The sequence below is a fragment of the Poecilia reticulata genome, chromosome 11 (genome assembly GCF_904066995.2).
Source record: "Poecilia reticulata chromosome 11, P_reticulata-male-v2, whole genome shotgun sequence".
Lineage (NCBI taxonomy): Eukaryota > Metazoa > Chordata > Actinopteri > Cyprinodontiformes > Poeciliidae > Poecilia > Poecilia reticulata.
Window position 1 is genome coordinate 14,654,097 of NC_088840.1, and position 19,402 is coordinate 14,673,498.

At 39.0% G+C, this 19,402-nt stretch overlaps 2 protein-coding genes across 5 annotated transcripts in view; both read right to left on the reverse strand.

The window, feature by feature from the left end:
- The window catches only part of znf704 (zinc finger protein 704), a 68,472-nt gene extending 56,779 nt beyond the window's left edge, over nt 1-11,693 (reverse strand). Inside the window, exons 1-2 of one of the 2 annotated variants that reach the window (XM_008422044.3) lie at nt 10,713-11,693; nt 914-1,098 (exon numbers count right to left, since the gene is read on the reverse strand). In XM_008422044.3, the coding sequence (XP_008420266.1) occupies nt 914-1,098; nt 10,713-10,973 (446 nt within the window). In that variant the 5' untranslated portion in view covers nt 10,974-11,693. Of the gene's footprint in view, nt 1-913; nt 1,102-10,712 lie in introns of both variants that reach the window. The other variant, XM_008422043.3, reaches the window with a different exon arrangement.
- Nucleotides 11,694-14,057: 2,364 nt separating this feature from the next.
- pag1 (phosphoprotein membrane anchor with glycosphingolipid microdomains 1) overlaps nt 14,058-19,402 on the reverse strand; it is a 59,317-nt gene continuing 53,972 nt past the window's right edge. For all 3 annotated transcript variants that reach the window (XM_081612779.1, XM_008422045.3, XM_081612777.1), the window contains 2 exons: nt 17,937-17,993; nt 14,058-17,354 (listed from right to left, as the gene is read on the reverse strand). In XM_081612779.1, coding sequence (XP_081468905.1) covers nt 17,013-17,354; nt 17,937-17,993 — 399 coding nt within the window. In that variant the 3' untranslated portion in view covers nt 14,058-17,012. The remainder of the gene's footprint in view (nt 17,355-17,936; nt 17,994-19,402) is intronic.

Genomic DNA, 19,402 nt, shown 5'->3' on the forward strand with positions numbered 1-19,402 from the left:
GATGATGTTTACATGGTCAGGTAAAGCTTATAGCATTCAGTGCATCTTGAAATCCCTTTAAAGTGCAGGGAACTCTCGGGACGATAATGTCTAGATAGTAAATATGTCTAGTTTTCACATTTTGTCACATCCATGTTCCCCATGTCTTCTTCTAACTACATGCTGGTACCGACGTGTCTCGTAGTGATGGTGAAAATCTGAAAAGTGTGTCGTGCATTCAGTCTCACTTTCACTGCAGCCCCAAACAAGTTTATTTAGTTACATAATTTCATCATCTCTGAAAAGCATCTCTGACCTTGCCGAAGGACAGCAAGGACCACCATGTTTCAGAGAGGATGGTACATCCAGAGTTTGGCTTGTAGACCAAAAAAATTTTTTTTTTAAATCTCTTTTCCTTGTACTTGCTTTAGCACATAAACTCTCAAAGATTCATTCTGTGGTTTGTTGTTGTAAATGTGACAACATTTAACAAAGTTCAAAGGGTATGAATACGTTTTCAAGAATAGCTGCTGTAAATTTGGCTTTGTGCAGCCCAGAATCTTTCAAGACAGGGCTATAATTTTGCTTTGGATAACTTTGGTTGGTAATTAATCATCTAAAGACGCTGACGCTACTTGTGTGAAAGAACATGTGGTATGGGATAAAATATGTATGTGTAATGGCAGCAGAAATGGACACCTGCCAAATTAAATCAGACTCTGCGTGCTGCCAAAACGGTTTCAAGGATACGACGAGAAATGGAACGCCATCCAGCATAAACTGTGTCCTACTTGTCAGATGACATATCAGTGTCATAAACTCTCCATGAACTCTGCATTGGAACATGAGCCAAAGTCCCTCTGGGAACCACGCAGACAGTCAGTTCCTCAGATTTGGTATGCGCTTGAACGCATTTATTCTCAGAGGGTCTTACCTGGCATGTGGGACGTCGATGCTGGACGAGACCACTTTGCGTTTCTGCTCTAGGAGGGACACGGATCGGGCGTCGGGATCCCGGCTAACTCGCTTCCCGTCCACAGGCCTCTGCTCTTCCACTGCCTCTGGGCTCCAGCAGCCGCTCTCCAACTTGTGACCATCTGAAACCCCGTTGCTGGAGCTCTGCTGTCAGGGGGGTGAACAGAGGAACAAGTCACTCCCTGCACCGAAACAAAAACAGCTTGCCACAACTCCGAGGAAGGAATGTTGTAAACATGAGAGAAATGCACAGTTCAACGCCATTCGAAAATAAGTCAAGCAGCTTTGCAGCAGGTAGAGTACTCCTAAATGTAACTTTGTAGATACATTTAATTGTATTACAAGAATTTTGCACAATTATGGGGAAGCTTCAGGGTATAAAACAATGGGGGGTTTTAAGCCAGAACCAGATGAAGAGGTAGGTTTTGGCTTTGTCTGAACTTGTAATCTAAATACTGACAACAATTCCATATTTACATTTCAAATGAAGGAGTACGGTATGGTTTTAGAACAATTTCCAGGATCCTGAACCTTAAATGGCTGTTCCAAACATATTGGAGAAACTAGAAAATGTGCAGTGGTCAGTTACAAACAAAGCTCTTTTTCCTGCAGACGTTTTGGCATTTTGAAGGTTTCCTCAAAGAAAATGTCTTATTCAAAAAAACTTTTTCTTTTTTAAATAATGGAAACTAAAGTCTGATTATAACTTATGAAAAAAAATGAAACATTTCATTTAAGTCACATCTAGAGGTATGTGCTTTAAGTATTTTACTATTCTTACATTGCAAGGTTACGGTTTTCAATAAGTCAACACAAAGCCAAAGAAGATGAAAACTGCAAACTCTTAAATAATATTCAACATATTCACTATATCTTTGTATGTCCTCCCACATACTGCTACAAATAATCTTATGTCAAAAAGGTCCAAGAACACAAAGAAAAACTTGGCACAATATGTATATCTAAAGCAAAAAAATGTAAAGGTAAAGTCTCTAGTTTTATGAGACACATCCTTGGGTTTCCAGCAGCTTTACATGAACAGCAACGCAAAATAGGTTAAAGAAATACACAAATGTTCAAGGAGTCATGATAGTAGAGTATGACAGAGTAACAACGTTGATAAAATACAAAAGCGTATTAAAAGTTACATTTCCTTTATTTGAAAGAATAAACATAAATACTCAGACTCCAGCAATAACACACTAACATAACGACAATTCATGTTATTATAATGTAATCTATGTCATTTTTAGAATGACTTTGGAAAATCAAACCAATTAATGTAGTAGCAGCTTTCAAGTAAACTGTTATTTTGAAGAATATCGTGGATTTTTGCTGTTCTGCTTCTAATAGTAACAAGACAAGCCGTTCAAGCTAATATTTTTAATGGTTTGTAACCTGGTTAAATGCTGGAGGTATTTGGCCTCTAGTCATGCAGATTAACAGATTTGCTAGTTAAAATAGAGTAAACTTAAGAATAGTTGTGTTTTTTTTTGGTCCCTATAATGGCTGTCCATGCTTAACATTACTGGAAATCTGCAAGTGAGAGAAAGATGCAGTTCTGAGACCATAACTTGATCTAGAACTGAGACGCTTAACCACTGTTTCTTGTTAAAGAAGTATGTTTATCAGACATCTTTCAGTTTCATATTTAAAATTGTAATGCGACTTTAAATCGTCGCAGTTTAAAAAAAACAACAAAAAACAGTCCCCCCACAAACTGGAACTGAAAACCACATAATAAAAATGATGAAGTTGGCTGAGAATAATGCCACCAAACAAGCTTCTTAAATAGAATAATTACTGACAAAAAACAGCTGCATGAATTAACATGTCCTTTTGCACAGTGTAGTATTCTGTAGTAAACGTTACTCCTTCTTACGCCGCTAACATCAGCATTTCTTCACAAAAGCAAAACAGAAAACGCCACAATCTGTCATAAACATGCAAAATTCCAGACTTACATCTAACCTCGTGTGACATTTATTTTTTTATGTCTTCCATCTGTTTTATGTTAGTTCTGCAACATATACAGAAAGCCCATTCTGACCTTTACATGTTGTGGTCGTGACAGTGGCAGCTTTTTTAATAAAAGTAATTAGATCATGTCATACATTTTTTACATTTGTGGGGAGGATTCAATACAGCGAAACCAAGATTATTCTACAGAAGCTCATTATGTTGTCAGAATCCCCTACTGGTGTACGTCTATTCCTCCTAACTGGGTGAAATTTACCCAGACGTACCTCAGCAGGGGTCATGATGTGATATGAGCTGGGTGGATTCTCTGAACTATTAAGGAAGGAAGCTTTCATGCTTCCTCAATCTCTCCTAAAACACAAGGAACAGTGGACTGTCTTTCAGTTCTTTACAATGGTGCTTTCAAAGCCTTTCTTATGGTCTTTGTAATTGGAATTAGTTTAAATAAACATTACACAAGTGTACTTAACAGAAGAGAGCTGATTAGGAAAACTATAGACATGATAAAAAGAAAGAATGCCTTTCAATTCTTGGGGTAAATTAAATTTTTATATCTCTAAGGCTCAAAACTGGTAAATAGCAAATCTCTTCATATCACAGACAACCTAAATAAATCCTAAATAAATCCTAAACAAAGTGGAAGTCACACTACCATATAGTATGGATATAGTGAATATAACAGCACAGTATGGCTATTTATTGGAGTTTAAAGAATACCGTTTGTTTTGTTGACCTTATTCAACAGAAATATAAAGAATGTACATGATGCATCTTATTGGCAACGCGGAATAAGAATGGAGTCTAACTTTACCAAAAAGGTTCTCTAGAAATAGATCTGGTCAGCTGTCATACCTACAGGGCAAACAGAGGTGTTGTTTGTGAGCATAATGTCTTTGTCGTTCCCATCCAACTAGAAATGAAGCATCAGCTTGACTCAAGTTTTGAAGGCAAAACGAAATGTAATATAAAAAGATAACTTTGGATCAACGTATAGAGATTAAGTGGAGTATCTTAGTACTGTGGGAAAGTTAAACTCTCACAAGTAAAACACAGATTGATTGTGTTCAGAAAGGTGGGACTTTTACGACCCGGCTCACTACAGTTAACTTCCCAGGTAGAGTGCCGGTCTAATAGGTCTCCAAGATATTGCTTTCAGACCACATTTCTTCTTACCTCTGGACAAAGCCCTGACTCGCATTAAAGCTGGAGTCTTTGCTATTACTGATTTCTTCTTGGATAGCCATTATATCCAGTGCTCTAGTTTGATTTTCCATTCTTAGTGCCTCAATCTCTGAAACGTTTTAGCTGCATTCTTAGCTGCATTTTGCTCAGTTTCTATTAGGGCTGCACAGTCTTAGAAAATCTCACAGTGGTGATAATAATGGTAAAAAATAATATCTACATCAGTTGCAATATGTGTCTATTTTCTTCTCTCTTGTTATTTTCATCTCTGCTTCTATCAGTCTGTGTGAGTATCTGTTGCCATGAGACTTTGACCGAAAGGTCAATATTACACTAATTTGTAAAATGTAAGTTCATAACACTTTGAATAGGTTAGCCAACACAAAACATTACAGTTCCTGGTGGTCAGAGTCTCACTGGAGAACAATGGCATTTCTTTCACCATTTTCATTGAGTCTGATTCATTTCCAAACAAGATCAATGACGAAAACTGAAAAAGAGACAAAATATCAATTTGGTATGGAGTATTTGAAAAACTGACTGAAGTAAGACATTTTTTACTCACCAGAAGAACAACAATATTATCACAGAAAAACACAATTTGTCCCATCGCATGCTGCAGATGCATCCTTTGGTAGCAAAGTTTGTAATAAAAAAACATAATTGTTGTTGCTTACTTTCATGGACACATGTAAACGACAACAACAACAAAAAAAAAATGCCTGAATCTCAGAATGAATTCACACACCACCACACCTCTGTAGCTCTCTTATCTTCCTGCCTGGAGGCCTGTTGAAACAATCAGAGTAAAGGCCAAAACATAAGCATAGTGACTCACACTTCTGACAATAGTGCATTGAGGAGTATTTCAGGTTCGTGTGTGTTCATGTGTTTGTGGGTAATCTGGATTGTTGCCGTAAAGATCAGCTACATGATTAGACATGAATGAGACTTTTTAGGCAACAGATCATTTATCTAAACACTAGAGTCTTTCACACAAAGCCAGTTTAGGTTGGACAACTTATTTTGCCTTAATCAATGAAACAAAAATTGAAAACTGGCTTTTTAAAATATTTTTTCAAGCCTTCGTAAAAACAAAAAAATATTCAGAGGGACAACGGTGACACAAGCGGTGTGTGCTTGTGGACACAGAGATGTTTGTTTGTGGAGCTAACAGCATACAGAGATGTAAGGATATTAAATTCAGGTAACACAGGTGATGTTTTTCCACACCGAAGATGGAAAATTTCACACCAAACTGTTAAAAATTGACTTGCCCCCGCTTCTCTCAACACGTTTCGGATCACGCCATCATCTGTCGTAAGCGAGCCCTGTGATCTGAGCTGTACTATTAAGGCTCTGCTATTTTGTATCGGTGCATATAGCCTGAAAGCTAGCTGAAGTGATGCTCGAGTGAGGAATTTGCTCCTACAGTCGGATTTCTGTGAAGCACATAATACTGCACTCCTACAGTTTTTCTGGGTCCTCTTTGGAAATTCAAGCTACTGAGGTGACACATTTCAAATCATGATCAAAGTAAGACAATCCTCCTCTTCCTTGCTCTCATGTTCCTCCAGCCTTCCTCTACAGCGCCTTTTGGACTTGATATCTTATTCAAGGTATGACTGAGTCTAGCAGCAAAACAACCAAGTCAGCAACATATATATATATATATATATATATATATATATATATATATATATATATATATATACAGTGGGGCAAAAAAGTATTTAGTCAGCCACCAATTGTGCAAGTTCTCCCACTTAAAAAGATGAGAGAGGCCTGTAATTTTCATCATAGATGTACCTCAACTATGAGAGACAAAAGGAGAAAAAAAAATCCAGAAAATCACATTTTCTGATTTTTAAAGAATTTATTGGCAATATATGGTGGAAAATAAGTATTTGGTCAGCTACAAACAAGCAAGATTTCAGGCTCTCACAGCCGTGTAACTTGTTCTGTAAGAGGCTCCTCTGTCCTCCACTTGTTACCTGTATTAAAGGCACCTATTTGAACTCGTTATCAGTATAAAACACACCTGTCCACAACCTCAAACAGTCACACTCTAAACTCCACCATGGCCAAAACTAGAGAGCTGTCAAAGGACATCCAAAACAAAATTATAAACCTGCACCTAGCTGGGAATACTGAATCTGCAATAGGTAAACAGCTTGGGGTAAAGAAATCAACTGTGGGATCAATTATTAGAAAATGGAACACATACAAGACCACTGATAATCTCCCTCAATCTGGGGCTCCACGCAAGATCACACCCCGTGGGGTCAAAATGATCACAAGAATGGTGAGCAAAAATCCAGAACCACATGGGGGAACCTAGTGAATGACCTGCAGAGAGCTGGGACCAAAGTAACAAAGGCTACCATCAGTAATACACTACGCCGCCAGGGACTCAAACCTGCAGTGCCAGACGTGTCCCCCTGCTTAAGACAGTACATGTCAAGGCCTGTCTCAAGTTTGCTAGAGAGCATTTGGATGATCCAGAAGATGACTGGGAGAATATCATATGGTCAGATGAAACCAAAGTAGAACTTTTTGGTCAAAACTCTACTCGTCGTGTTTGGAGGAGAATGAATGCTGAGTTGCATCCAAAGAACACCATACCTACTGTGAAGCATGGGGGAGGAAACATCATGCTTTAGGGCTGTTTTTCTGCAAAGGGACCAGGACAACTAATCCGTGTAAAGGAAAGAATGAATGGGGCCATGTATCGTCACATTTTGAGTGAAAACCTCCTTCCATCAACAAGGGCATTGAAGGTGAAACGTGGCTGGGTCTTTCAGCAGGACGATGATCCCAAACACACCACCCGGGTAACGAAGGAGTGGCTTCGTAAGAAGCATTTCAAGGTCCTGGAGTGGCCTAGCCAGTCTCCAGATGTCAACCCCATAGAAAATCTGTGGAGGGAGTTGAAAGTCTGTGTTGTCCAGCGACAACCCCAGAACATCACAGCTCTAGAGAAGATCTGCATGGAGGAATGGGCCAAAATACCACCAACAGTGTGTGAGAACCTTGTGAAGACTTACAGAAAACGTTTGATCTCTGTCATTGCCAACAAAGGGTATATAACAAAGTATTGAGATGAACTTTTGTTATTGACCAAATACTTATTTTTTCCACCATATTTTGCAAATAAATTCTTTAAAAATCAGAAAATGTGATTTTCTGGATTTTTTTTTCTCCTTTTGTCTCTCATAGTTGAGGTACATCTATGATGAAAATTACAGGCCTCTCTCATCTTTTTAAGTGGGAGAACTTGCACAATTGGTGGCTGACTAAATACTTTTTTGCCCCACTGTATATATATATACTTATATAAAAAAAAGATTCAAATATCTGTGCTTCAAAGAAAGTTAAAGAAGCATCCACAGGAACCGTAAAAGGCTGACACTGGTGAGCATTTATTGTTTTTGTAGGTTGAGCTGTTTAAAAGTAGAATATTTATTTGTTAGAATTTACAAGGCAGTATGATCTTTCTTAAATGAATTTGTATTTTAGACATTCTTAGCAAATGCGTACTGGAGATTGTTTAAATGCTTTTACATTACAAACAACAGCTACTTGGACTTAAGGTGCAAGGCTGAGCACATTCAGAAAGCAGAGTAAGTTTCTCACCTTATGACTAGTGAGAAATTTAAAAAGATTGTACAATATATATATTTTTTTAGATCAGCCACATCCCTATATGGATAACTGTCTACAAGTGGATGACATTCAACACAGCTGTCTGGGACAGGTTAGGGCGCCCCAGCAAGTTTGTTCCAAAATCAAGACCACAAGACGCTAAAAAAAAAACTCTGAAAATCCTCAAACGTCATCATGGGGCTTACAGCAGGTTCTTGCTAATATTTATATGAAAGTGCATGTTGATAAAATCTGGCCAGGCCAGCTCACCTTCATAGATAAAAATGAAAATCAGAAAAAGCTCTCCGTGATGGATTTATCTGTACCCATCACCACAAAAACTACATTTAATATGCAAGTAATAACAGAGTTTTATCAGATAATTGTGATGCATAATAAATATGAAAAAAAAGGACTCATTCACACCCACGTTTGTTCACACTGGTTTTCATCCTGATGTTGTTCAACCAACCAATTAAGACAGCCGGCGCTGGAATGCCTGGGACCTCAGCGTCAGAACAAAGAGTCACTCAGCCTCTGTCAACAATCGTTGACTCCTGCGCTGGCGGGCGCTTAACACAAAAACAAGCTGGTCTTTTTTTACTGAGCATCAAGAAAAATCGTTGTTGCTTGAGGTACAAAACATACTTTTGCAAGTGAACGAGTCAACAAGTGGCACCCAGTTTACCCACCAGCCCCCCTAAAAAAAAAAAAGAGGGGGCATTCATTTGCAGTACTGGGCTTGGTGCCAAGCATCCAGATTCTTTGGGGCATGCCACCCGTTGCCAACCTGAGGGTGCCTGCTTTATTGGCTGTACAGCTGCTACTGCTCAAACGAGGCTGCAAGCTCTCAAAAACAGGACCCAATCCAAGGTTTCGAGAAGTTTGGGGCTTAGGAATAACACACACCAGAGGGAAATTACAGCCATACCACACTCTGATGCACACCATAGGCAGCACGGAGCCACACGTGAAGCTACACACACTGCACGGGCAGACTCCTCCTACTCCTCGCTTTATGGCTTGTTTTCGACCTCGGTGGGAATTGAGTCGTGCTGAAAGAGACTTGACCATTGTGCAGCGAGCCTCAGCTGCACTCTGCTTGCACTGGTGGCTGTAGCGCTGCAGCGCAACAGCTTTTGTTTCCACAAAACTGCAATGAAAATGAACAAAGTATGAATAAAGAAAAGAAAAAAAACAAGGCAAACATCTGGCGATGTCTCCAAGGTTATATCAAGATCTTAAAAAAAATAGTGGTTTTGTAAGGAGTTAAGTTGGTAATGGATTTATAAGCGTCTGCAACAGAGGGTCTGGAATCTAAATGCTGCCACCGACAGTCAAAAATGTGAGGAAACAAAAGTGACCACAGGTTTCCTTTTTGCTCCAGAAATAGAAAGCATGTTACTTCATCTGTGACACCAAAACCTGACATAAACAAACACGAGGGGAAAAGAAATTCAATTCTGAGTGAAAAAAAAATAGCTGTTTACTCAGTCTTACTCATTCCTCAGTCCCTCCCTTACTGTAAGGACAGAATAACACAAGCTTTCCCCATAACAGAAAACACTCAACTGGTTTCTCCTGCTCACACACTCTTTATCGTTCAAGTTTTGCCATTAGATAAGCATCGTTGCCTGCCTCACATTTGGATATTTTAAAACGGAATTGCAATGTAGCTGCATGCTAACCTGGCGTCATGATGTCCCATTCACAGCGTTTATATTTTTATGTAGACGACATCGCTCACTGCTCAGAGCAACACGCCCTATGGGAGACCCCAGTCAAGTTTTCTATTGTTCATAACGCAGGTCCTCTCAGTGGGGAGATGGTCAGTGTTGTGCCCACTGAAAACAATGAAAAAAAAAATGTGACTGTGATTATAAGTTAAGGGAAACTTCAGTGTTCTGCAGGGAATCCGTATTGAATTTGATAATCTCAGCCAAAAAATTGAAAATACTTAAAGAGTTAATCTACCCCGTGCAAAAATAATTTTAAAAAACAACTTGAGCCCTGAAATCTGTATTTTATGTAAACACAAAAAAAGCATCTTTATTATTATTTTATTTTATTGTAGAGATACAAAAATCAATAATTACCTGGCCCAATTTTTCAGTATCAATTCAGATGATGACAAATTGGCTTTTTTCACTAAATAAAATGTGATGTGTTGATAATTTTGATGCATTCAAACTAAGGGGAAAACATCAGATTTTTTTTTCCTGGTCAAAGTAACATTGGCCAATTCTAATCTCTGACTCAAGAGCATCGTTACATTTTTGTTATTCAACTGTTGTTGAATAAAAGGGCGCAGTTCAAGCATGAACCTGCGGTCTATCATTAAAAAAAGTAAAATATTTTACAGAGCAAATTCAAAAAAACTGCAAGTATTCCCAAAGTGCTGAACAAAAATAAAAGAGCATTGTGCTTGCAAAAGCTATAAAGTCAGTGATTATTCTGTATACTAAATGAATGAATGTGCCAAAACGACGCAAATTCGACAAAAATATGCATTTAAATGTTACATGCACAAAATTGCATGCGATTATTGTTCAGTGCAAAATTGTACAACGAGTTCCTCACGTCGGTCCAAAACGCTGCAGCTGCAGTCAGAGCGTGTTTGTTTCCTTCATATTACCCACCCTCCAGCCCACATAAACATTGCGCAGGCCCCATCAAGCCCTCTTTGTCCCATATATGTGTCATCGCCAAATGTCATGACAGCACATTATTTGACAAAATATGCAACAAAACGGATCTATGCTATATTTTGACTGATGCATGTTTGGTTTTAACCGACTAAATTTGCAGAGAGAGGCATTGGTGGCTGACACCGTTAAATCCGCTCCGTGCAGGAAGCGGTTAAACGCTGCAAAACACCGCACAACAGTGAAGCGCAGCCCGCCGGTCGGGGCCCTTTCCGTCCTTAAACATATAGAGAGGCAGACACACACCTTCAGGCTGGACTTGAGCGGTCCTTTGGCCGCTGTGTGGTTGGATCCAGCCGCTATCTCCTCCTCGGAGAACTCCTTCAGGCTTCCGTCCTGCAGGAGCACGGTGTACACGCTGCGCCGGGGTCCAGCGGCGGACGCGTCCCTGTTTTCCTGCTTGACAGCCTGGACCACTCCTGTCACCGGGGCACCGTCCCCAGTCGGGCTCGTCGCATAAACGCGGCTGCCAAGGATCGACCGCTTCACCAGGCGCCTGGTGTGCATCTCCGCCGAGTGTGTCGCCGTATTCAGAGCGCTCCCCGCAGGAACTTTAATTCATTAAACGTCGAAACACGGCCGGCGGTGAACAAAACGTCGGGAATGGCACAAGACCGCAGCGGGTAGACTAAGCGCTCCAACAACCTCGACGAAAATGTTGGAAAGCGACAACATACTCGGTGGGGGAGGCAAAAACTTCCGAACTGCGTCCCGAATGCAGGGGACTCAAGCCGCAGAACTTTGAATTAGCACCATACGGCATAAACACGAACCATTCGCTACCAAACAGCCTCCACATCTAACCGGCTACCAATCTTCCTCCGTTCGACCTGTTTGTTTTCCCCACTGCTCCCAGCGAGCTGCGAGGGGGGCGGCGGAAAAACGCGGAGTGATCACAACCTTCTGAAGCCGTAACAACATTCGTTCACGATTAAACAAAATGGCGACACAATCAAGTCAAAAGGTCCCGGACAAAGGCAGGCAACTCGTAATACGTCGAATTATTTTATTCTGCCCTGCAAAACACATCGCCGACCTGCTTCAAGTGTCGAAAATGATAAAGACAATACCGTTTGATGACTCTGGCTCCGACTGTGGTCTAAATCCAGTCCGTTCTTTGCTCCGACCGAGCGGGGCCTTTACCGGCGGATCGCTGCCTGTAAACATGTGCGGTCCGGCAGCCAAGACGGGCTGCAATTGGACGACGAAGCACACGCCTCCACAAGCCCCCACCGCTCCCCCTTTTTCTGCAAAGGAGGGTAATGCAACTCTTGAAGGGTGCTCCATTCAAAACAATGACGCAAGGATGGAAAGGAAACGAGATGGGAGGGTGGATGGAAGATGGAAAGTGGGAAAAGGGGATATTTAGGCTACAAGAAAAAAAAAATTGTAGACCAGACAGACAAGCTTTATTCCTTAACCTAGTTAAAGATGGATGTGTGACCTACTTTTAAAGTACCATGGGAGTCATAAATTACTGTGATCTGGTTGAAATATAAAATGGAGTGCATGAGGATGTATTAGTGAGTCAACCAGTGGTGGTTCTGGCACGATTTGATGCCCCCCACCCCTCTCAAACTCCGCCACCAACAGCCCATTTCTTTTCACACAGAGAAAAGTTTACACTAATTCAGAAAGTTTGTAGACAAGAAAAAGAACTTGCAACCAGACAAGAATGACTCAAACACTGACCAGTCTAAAAACTGAAATGCTTTTTTTTCTTTTCCATTTCTGCTAATCACCAACTACCACTGATAGAGAATGCAGATATATATTATTAGCATGCACTGCTAATAGCTGTTAGCATTGTCACTGCCTGTCCATTAGTAAACCCCATAAGTTGTCAGAATTGGAACTGTAAAAAAAATCAGGGGTATGATGTAATGTCATGTTTTGCTTCACAATAACTCCACCTGCATTTTCTCCTGGTGAACTGAATCCATTTTTAGTTTTTTTCTGATGTGCTCAAATAAAACCATGGTCTTAAATGATTTTATTCACCCCGTGTACGTTTTTCTTCAACCGAGGCCATTGGCCATTAAAGTTAAAGAGGCTGGATTATGTATTTTACAGGTATATCGTGGCATTTTACAGCACAATCAAGTATTCTCAGTTTATATATAAGTGTTGTATATCTCAAACATAACTTAAAATAATTTAGACTTTGCAATTTTATGCCTTGACAGCAAGTTCTGGGACACCAATGTATTCACTTCCAACTACTCAACTCCCAGAAGCCAGAGGAGGCGCCGCGCCAGAAAGTATGACACTCTCCATGATCATTTTGTGAAGTTGTAATAATTGTTGAACTTCAGAGCAAAGTGTATATATATATATATATATATATATATATATATATATATATATATGCGCTAAAATGACCCAGTCAGCCAATTAATAATTCTTGGAAAGACTGAGCTTGAGATAACTTGGAAAGAAAAATGGCCAAAGATGTTTGTTTCCAGACTTGCACATGTAATTGCAGCGAAAGATGGTTTTATGAAGTCTTGACTCAAGTGCACTACATACAAACACATGCCACACTTTTCAGATTTTTCAGAAAAATGTCAGTAACTACGCATCATGTTTCCACTTTACAATTGTACACTACTTTGTGTTGGTCAATCACACAAAATTATTTTAAAATACGTGGAAACTTGTGGTGTGCAAGGATGCTAGGAACTGGACGAATGTTACTAATTTTTCATTTGGAAAACCTGGAATGGTTACTTATGTGTACTTCAATATCAGTTCTTCTACTCTATGTTATCGTCGAATCCAAAATGATTTTTTTTTCAAAAATCATAGTCTAAAGCTCATTGCGAGTGCTGCTCAGAATAATAAATAAAAAAAAACAAATCACAAATTTCATTTCATTGTTTAATAGAATTCATGTGATAAAATATTTACTTGTAAAGATTGGAAACTTGATGTGGCGCAGCAGCAGATGTGACAGTAACTGCCAAAACGGGCTTTGCCCTTTGATCAAAGGCGGGTGTCACTACAGAGTTGTCTGCTGCCTATTCGGGAGGAACAAACGGCCTCATTAGGGGAGGACTAGAGCTAAAGAAAAGACATCAGAGGGAGGGGTGCACTTCTGTAAACCTCAACTAGTCCCACCCTCCCTGCAGGGGAAAATCTGTGTTTATATGACCAGGATAGGAGGAGAAGGAGCAGAAGTGAGTTTAGGTCTACTAATATATGTTGTCCTGATTAGATTTGGCACTAAAACGTCTCCATTTGGCATTTCCTTAGAGGTCCTTTATAGCATTCTGAGAACAACATTAAATCTGATTACCTGATATGCTGCTACGTTACTGCATAGGGGAGCAATACCCTCAAATATTTGCTCTTCTTACACAGGAGGGTATAAATAACACTCACCATTACGTTCTTGTTGAAATGTGTACTTTCTTACTGGTCTTTATCTGTAGCACCGGGGTTGAAATGCATGGACTCATTCAAAGATCAAGCATTAGAAGAATATTTAAAAATGTGCATCATTTAAGAATCGATTACCTGTCAGAACAGGCCGACTGTGTGTGCTTAAAACACAAACAAGCTCCATCATGTCTCATGAAACAAACTAGCTGGAGATACTGTAACACTTTAATATTTGGATGTGGGTGGAAACAGCTGACAGTAATTTTCTGCAAGGGGAGTATACTATGGCAAAGAGGGATAAAAAAAAAATACAGCAAAATTACAACCAAGTAAACATACTTAAAGACTTTTTTTTTCAAATTTAAGTACCAAACTCATCTTTCAATGCTTGTACCAAAATAATTGTACCACTACACTCACATCTGATTAGTTGCCACTTTGTTACAATCAACAACAAAAAAAAACAAAACAAGATGGACATTCATAATTGCTCTTAAATAAAAAAAATAAAAAAATTGACATTTCACAAATAGGTACAAGATTACATAGCATTTCCTGTGAATAACAGTTGGTTAAAATAGTGCTTTTACTATATACACACCTTAGCTGGCATTTTGTCAGTACAAGCTAAGTAGATGGGTCTAAAATGCATCATGTGCTCAAAGTTTACACTTACAAACCTTCTGGATTCATTGGCACCCATATTAAAGATGTGTCAAAAGATTTAAAAATAAATGCATCTTATAATGGAGTAGCATAATCACACACACACACAAAAAAAATTCAGCCTTTAATTTGAGAACGTTTGATCAGTTAAGGAGAAAAACATTTAAGTAGTAATTATTTGGCTTATAAAAAATATTGTAAAATGTCCCATTAGATTTACAAATAGTGAAACTGATTCATTTTTAATGTATATTTTACTAAATTTAATCATAGTATAAATAGACTTACTTAAACTTACTTGGAGACTTACTTAAACCTGTGATATTTATTAAAATAGCAATGTAAAATAATACTAAAAATATTAATAGAGGGAAATCCAATTTTCCCTGCGATATAACTGGTGTGAGGCATCAGCAAATTTCACTGAGGCACTCTAATTTGAGAAGGACAAGAGAACATACAGTTCACGTGAGCCAGATGCGTGTTGATATTTAGAAGACAGGAAAACAAAATAGCAATCCACCTACAGATTACCATAGAAACAGTCAGATCAATTTTGTATTGTAAAAGCGTTGGAAAAATCTAAGCTGAACGAGCCCCCATGTTTACCCAAGGAGTGTCAATTCCTACAATTAAAAAAAAAAAAAAATCTACAACATTCAAAACACATTTGTAGATATTTTTTTGTGGTTTTACAACATTTTGGACATTGGAGTAAAAAAACATCTCACTAGTTTGATTTCATTAGTAGTGTGATCATCCACAGATCCTAAAAATCCCAATGCTGAAGTTTGATTCAGAGATGTGGTAAAGGACAATTTCACAGTTTTTCTGACAACATAGATCACCCTATCTTTTAAAAATGTATAACTCCTTGTAAACCCAGATTGCATTATATTACACTAAACATAGATTCTGGAAAGCAGCTTGTGACCTTATGCAATCTGCAAAACTTTCAATCTGCTGGCCCTGTGGTATCGAAAACCACATAAATGTGAAATTATTGATCTAAAAGCTTCTAAACGGTAATAAGGTGAAACTGCTTTTTTAAAATTTCTGGGCAAACATATAAATAAGGGTTCTGTCACCGACATAAAAACATATGAACGATAAAAAGGACGACTGAAGCCTAAATTTCTATGTGGCAAATCAAAGATAAATGTATACAGGGCTAATTTTTCAGACATTCTGAGGTTTTGTCTTTTAGATAATAAAACAAATCTGGAAACTTATTTTCCAGAAAGGTTTCCAGATTTTTCTCTCTTTCTTATCCAAGTCAAAAAATATATTTACGCTTTTCAATACTGCGAAGAAAGTGTTTATCTTGTCACACACACAAGATACGTGGTAAGACGTATATCCAAAGCACATTATTGTGAAAATTTCAGAGTGGAGTTATGCTCCTGAAATACAAATGAGTATATTTTTAAGGCTTTGTGAACTTCTTTATTAGAGGTGCTAATAAATATTGAAGGTGCTTTAAAAACTGAACTGTGGTGATGGTTTCTGTAGTACCATTAAAATAATTCAAGTGCTTTGAAGCAAGATGAAGACTGTCCCTTGTACCAAAAAGACAAAAACCTGTTAAAGAATACATTTAGGCAAGTGTGTTTTGTCATTAAAACACATAAGTACTTCAAAGTTTGTGAAAGCTGACATCTTGACAATAAAATGAAAGGAATGCGTACGTAAGTGGCATCAAACCCTCTGTTAACTTTCATTTAGTATCTCAATGAAAACGCAAGAAACTTCTATAAAATCCTCTCACAGACACAGTCAGAAACATTTCACAATTACACAATAATAAACATTTTCCAATAAATACAATATGATTTGTACAAAACCTGTTGCTGTGGGCCCTAAAGTTTATAGAAAGGCCAAAATGCACTATGAAACTCTAAAGCTCAAATGAAAAACAATTTTTTCCTTCGCAGTGACTGTTTCCAACCTTTCAAATGTCAAGCCCGCTAAAGAAGGTAGCAGTCTCAGTTTCATCTAATTGACTCTTTTTCCGCTAGAACCCCTTTCACAGGAACATCTAGTGAGAATGCACGGTGGAGGTGCCGCAAACTTGACAGAAGAAGGCCTAGAAAAATGCTGCTTGATGCTTCAGTAAAATATGACAGTTATCTAGAAGCTTGAAAAACTAGCTGCTGCAGAGAAGCCATACAAATAATCTAACCTTCACATAATACAGTTAGTGAATGACTTTTATGCAAGTTATATGGCACTAGATCAATCTTTTTTTTTTTCTTTTCCTCTCTCTGTTGACCAGAATATGTTGCGATTATTTTTAACAACCCAGAGCTTTTAAGGCCTGCCAGTACCGATGTCTCGCTCTGGTTGATAAGTAAGGTTCAGATATGATAAGCCGTACCTAAGCTGCAAAGAAGATGTACACTCGATAAGGAAACTGTGAGAAGCAGTTTGCATCAAAGGCATCCCGAGCAGCTGCTTCAAAGTGCTACTGTAAGATGCGACGCCGAGGCAGTCGACTCAAAGACGGGACATCTCCCGACTGAGGCCCAGCTCTCCCACGCTCTCGTAGTCGGGCTCCGGCTTGCCGTTCCCGGCTCTGTGATCGTCATCGGAGCTACTAGTCTTTGGGATGCGGATCGATTCGTAGCCGGGATCTGAGCTGTCCATTGGGGGCTCTTCGCCCGCCTGGGGCTCGTCAGGTTGAGCGTAGATGTCGTGGACCGTGGCGTAGAGGTCGCTGGAGGACGAGTTCGGGACAATACCTTTGATCTCTGCGATGCTGCTGTAGTCGTGCTCTTTATCGTCCTCGCTAAAAGCCTGGTTGCAGTTCGTCTTATTAACAGTAGAGTACAGCGGTGACTTAAACGAGGAAAAAAAGAAGAAGAAAGGAACATTAAAGAGATGACAATATGGTACTTGATATGGGGTTCAAGAACTTGAGACAAGACAAGGTTTTAGAAATATTTTCTGGACAAACTCCAATTTTCTTATATTTCTTTCTTCTTTTTCTTTTTTTTTTACAATCCAAGTTTCAAAAATCATAAACTGTGCTTGAAATGATCTGTAGATGAGTCCACATTTGACTAGTTCATATGCAGTTGTTTTTAAGCTAATATGATACTATGGTAGTCCTAAGTGAAAAATCTCCAATTTAGTTTTTCTAAAAATAAAAATAGGGTTTAATGAATCAGAAACTGCGTTTTAAGACAAGGGTCCCAACCTACCTGGGGTAAATTGATATGGTACTGGAGAACTCTTTGAGACTTTGATCAATCTGAGTATTTCAGATTTTGAACGAGAGACGACCAAATGCTGTTCAGACTGATTTAATCATTAGCACTTCAGGTTGTTGGTGGATTACTATTCAAATATTTAGAGAGCGCTGCTGTCTCGGATCAGGAAACATTCAGGTTTAGGAATAAGCAAGTTGCACACACTTACTTCATTGTCTGATTGTGGGTGGTCTTCAAATTCCAGTGGAGGAGACAGGGAAGTTAACTGTGGAGAAATACAGAGAAACGGATTCAAACGTGGGAGCAAAGGTAGGAAAGGAACAGCCACTCCAAAGAGGCTTTTAGTAACATTTTAAGGGCTGTGTTCACCTCCTTGCCATTTTGCACTTTGGTAGATTCAACTTTTTGTAACAACAAAGTTTTCATAATAGACTGTTGTAAAGCTAAAAACTTTTGATACTGACTTTTGCCAAGACAAAAAAGTTTTCAGACTACGGTACTCTTCTGGAACATAAACGTTTTGCGTCCAACTTCTGTGGGGTAAAAAAAAATTTGGTACAGATTTTTTTTCTTGACGCACCTAAACATTTTTGGAACAAGGTTTTCATACCCAACTTTTGAAACACCAGCTTTCCGCAAGCAAAAGTTTTGCGTTTGATAAGTAGTAACCTCACACTAGGTGATTCATACTGACTGTGAGTCAATTTGTACACACATGAAAGTTTCGTACTTCTTTGATTTAAGTAATCAATAATCAGCTAACTGTATACTGCAGGACAAAAAGTGGTTATGGTGCTACACTATATATAAATTGACCTAGAGAAATCTTATTATTTTCTTCTTTACTTGAGCCAAATGCTTAAGACACGGCTATGAAACGATTTGTTTACAGGTACAAAATGAAAGTAGGTTGGGCTGAAATGCCAATGTGGACACAAAATAAGGGCATGACCTGCTGAAAGGGAGAATTGATCTGCAGCCTCCTTAGAAAGGATTAAAAGTAGCCGACTGCAACAACAAAAAGCCAACTAAGACATTCCCCAACAACTTTGAAGGAACACAATTAAGGAAGAGTTGCACTTCTTATTGAGCTGTATTAATAAAACATGCTATCAAGATATCGACCACTTCTGAAAAATGCATACTCTGGTAAAAAAGAAAAAAAAAATCTGTATGAATGCCTTGGAACGCTCTGGAGCCGATCGATGGTGAAATTCTAAACTAACCCCTCTGGTGTAAGTCGAAAACATGTTCTGCATCTTCTGCGATACATTCGAAACTAATGTTGTATATAACCACCCATTCATTAACAAAAATATTGAGTTAAAGTCAATAGGGAGCGACAGGGAGAGGGATGCTTTTTCTGCACGCCCTCTGTCCATTTTGTCTTATGATCGATGAGGTAGCCATTAATCAACGAAACCCATCAGACGAAGCACTTCAGGAGAACTAACAAGGATCTCGATACGCCCACCGGCATTACCTAAGTAGTTTACATCATGCGGAAAGAGAAACAAAAACAGAGTTTTTTGTCTGGACACTTAAATTAGGTCCTTGGCTGGAGTTCCCAAGGTTAAAGCTGATGGATGCTGAGGTGCAGTCCTTTGTTTTAGTTACGTCCACCTCTTTGTTCGGACCACACGCCAACATGCAGGATACAACCTGCGCACAGAG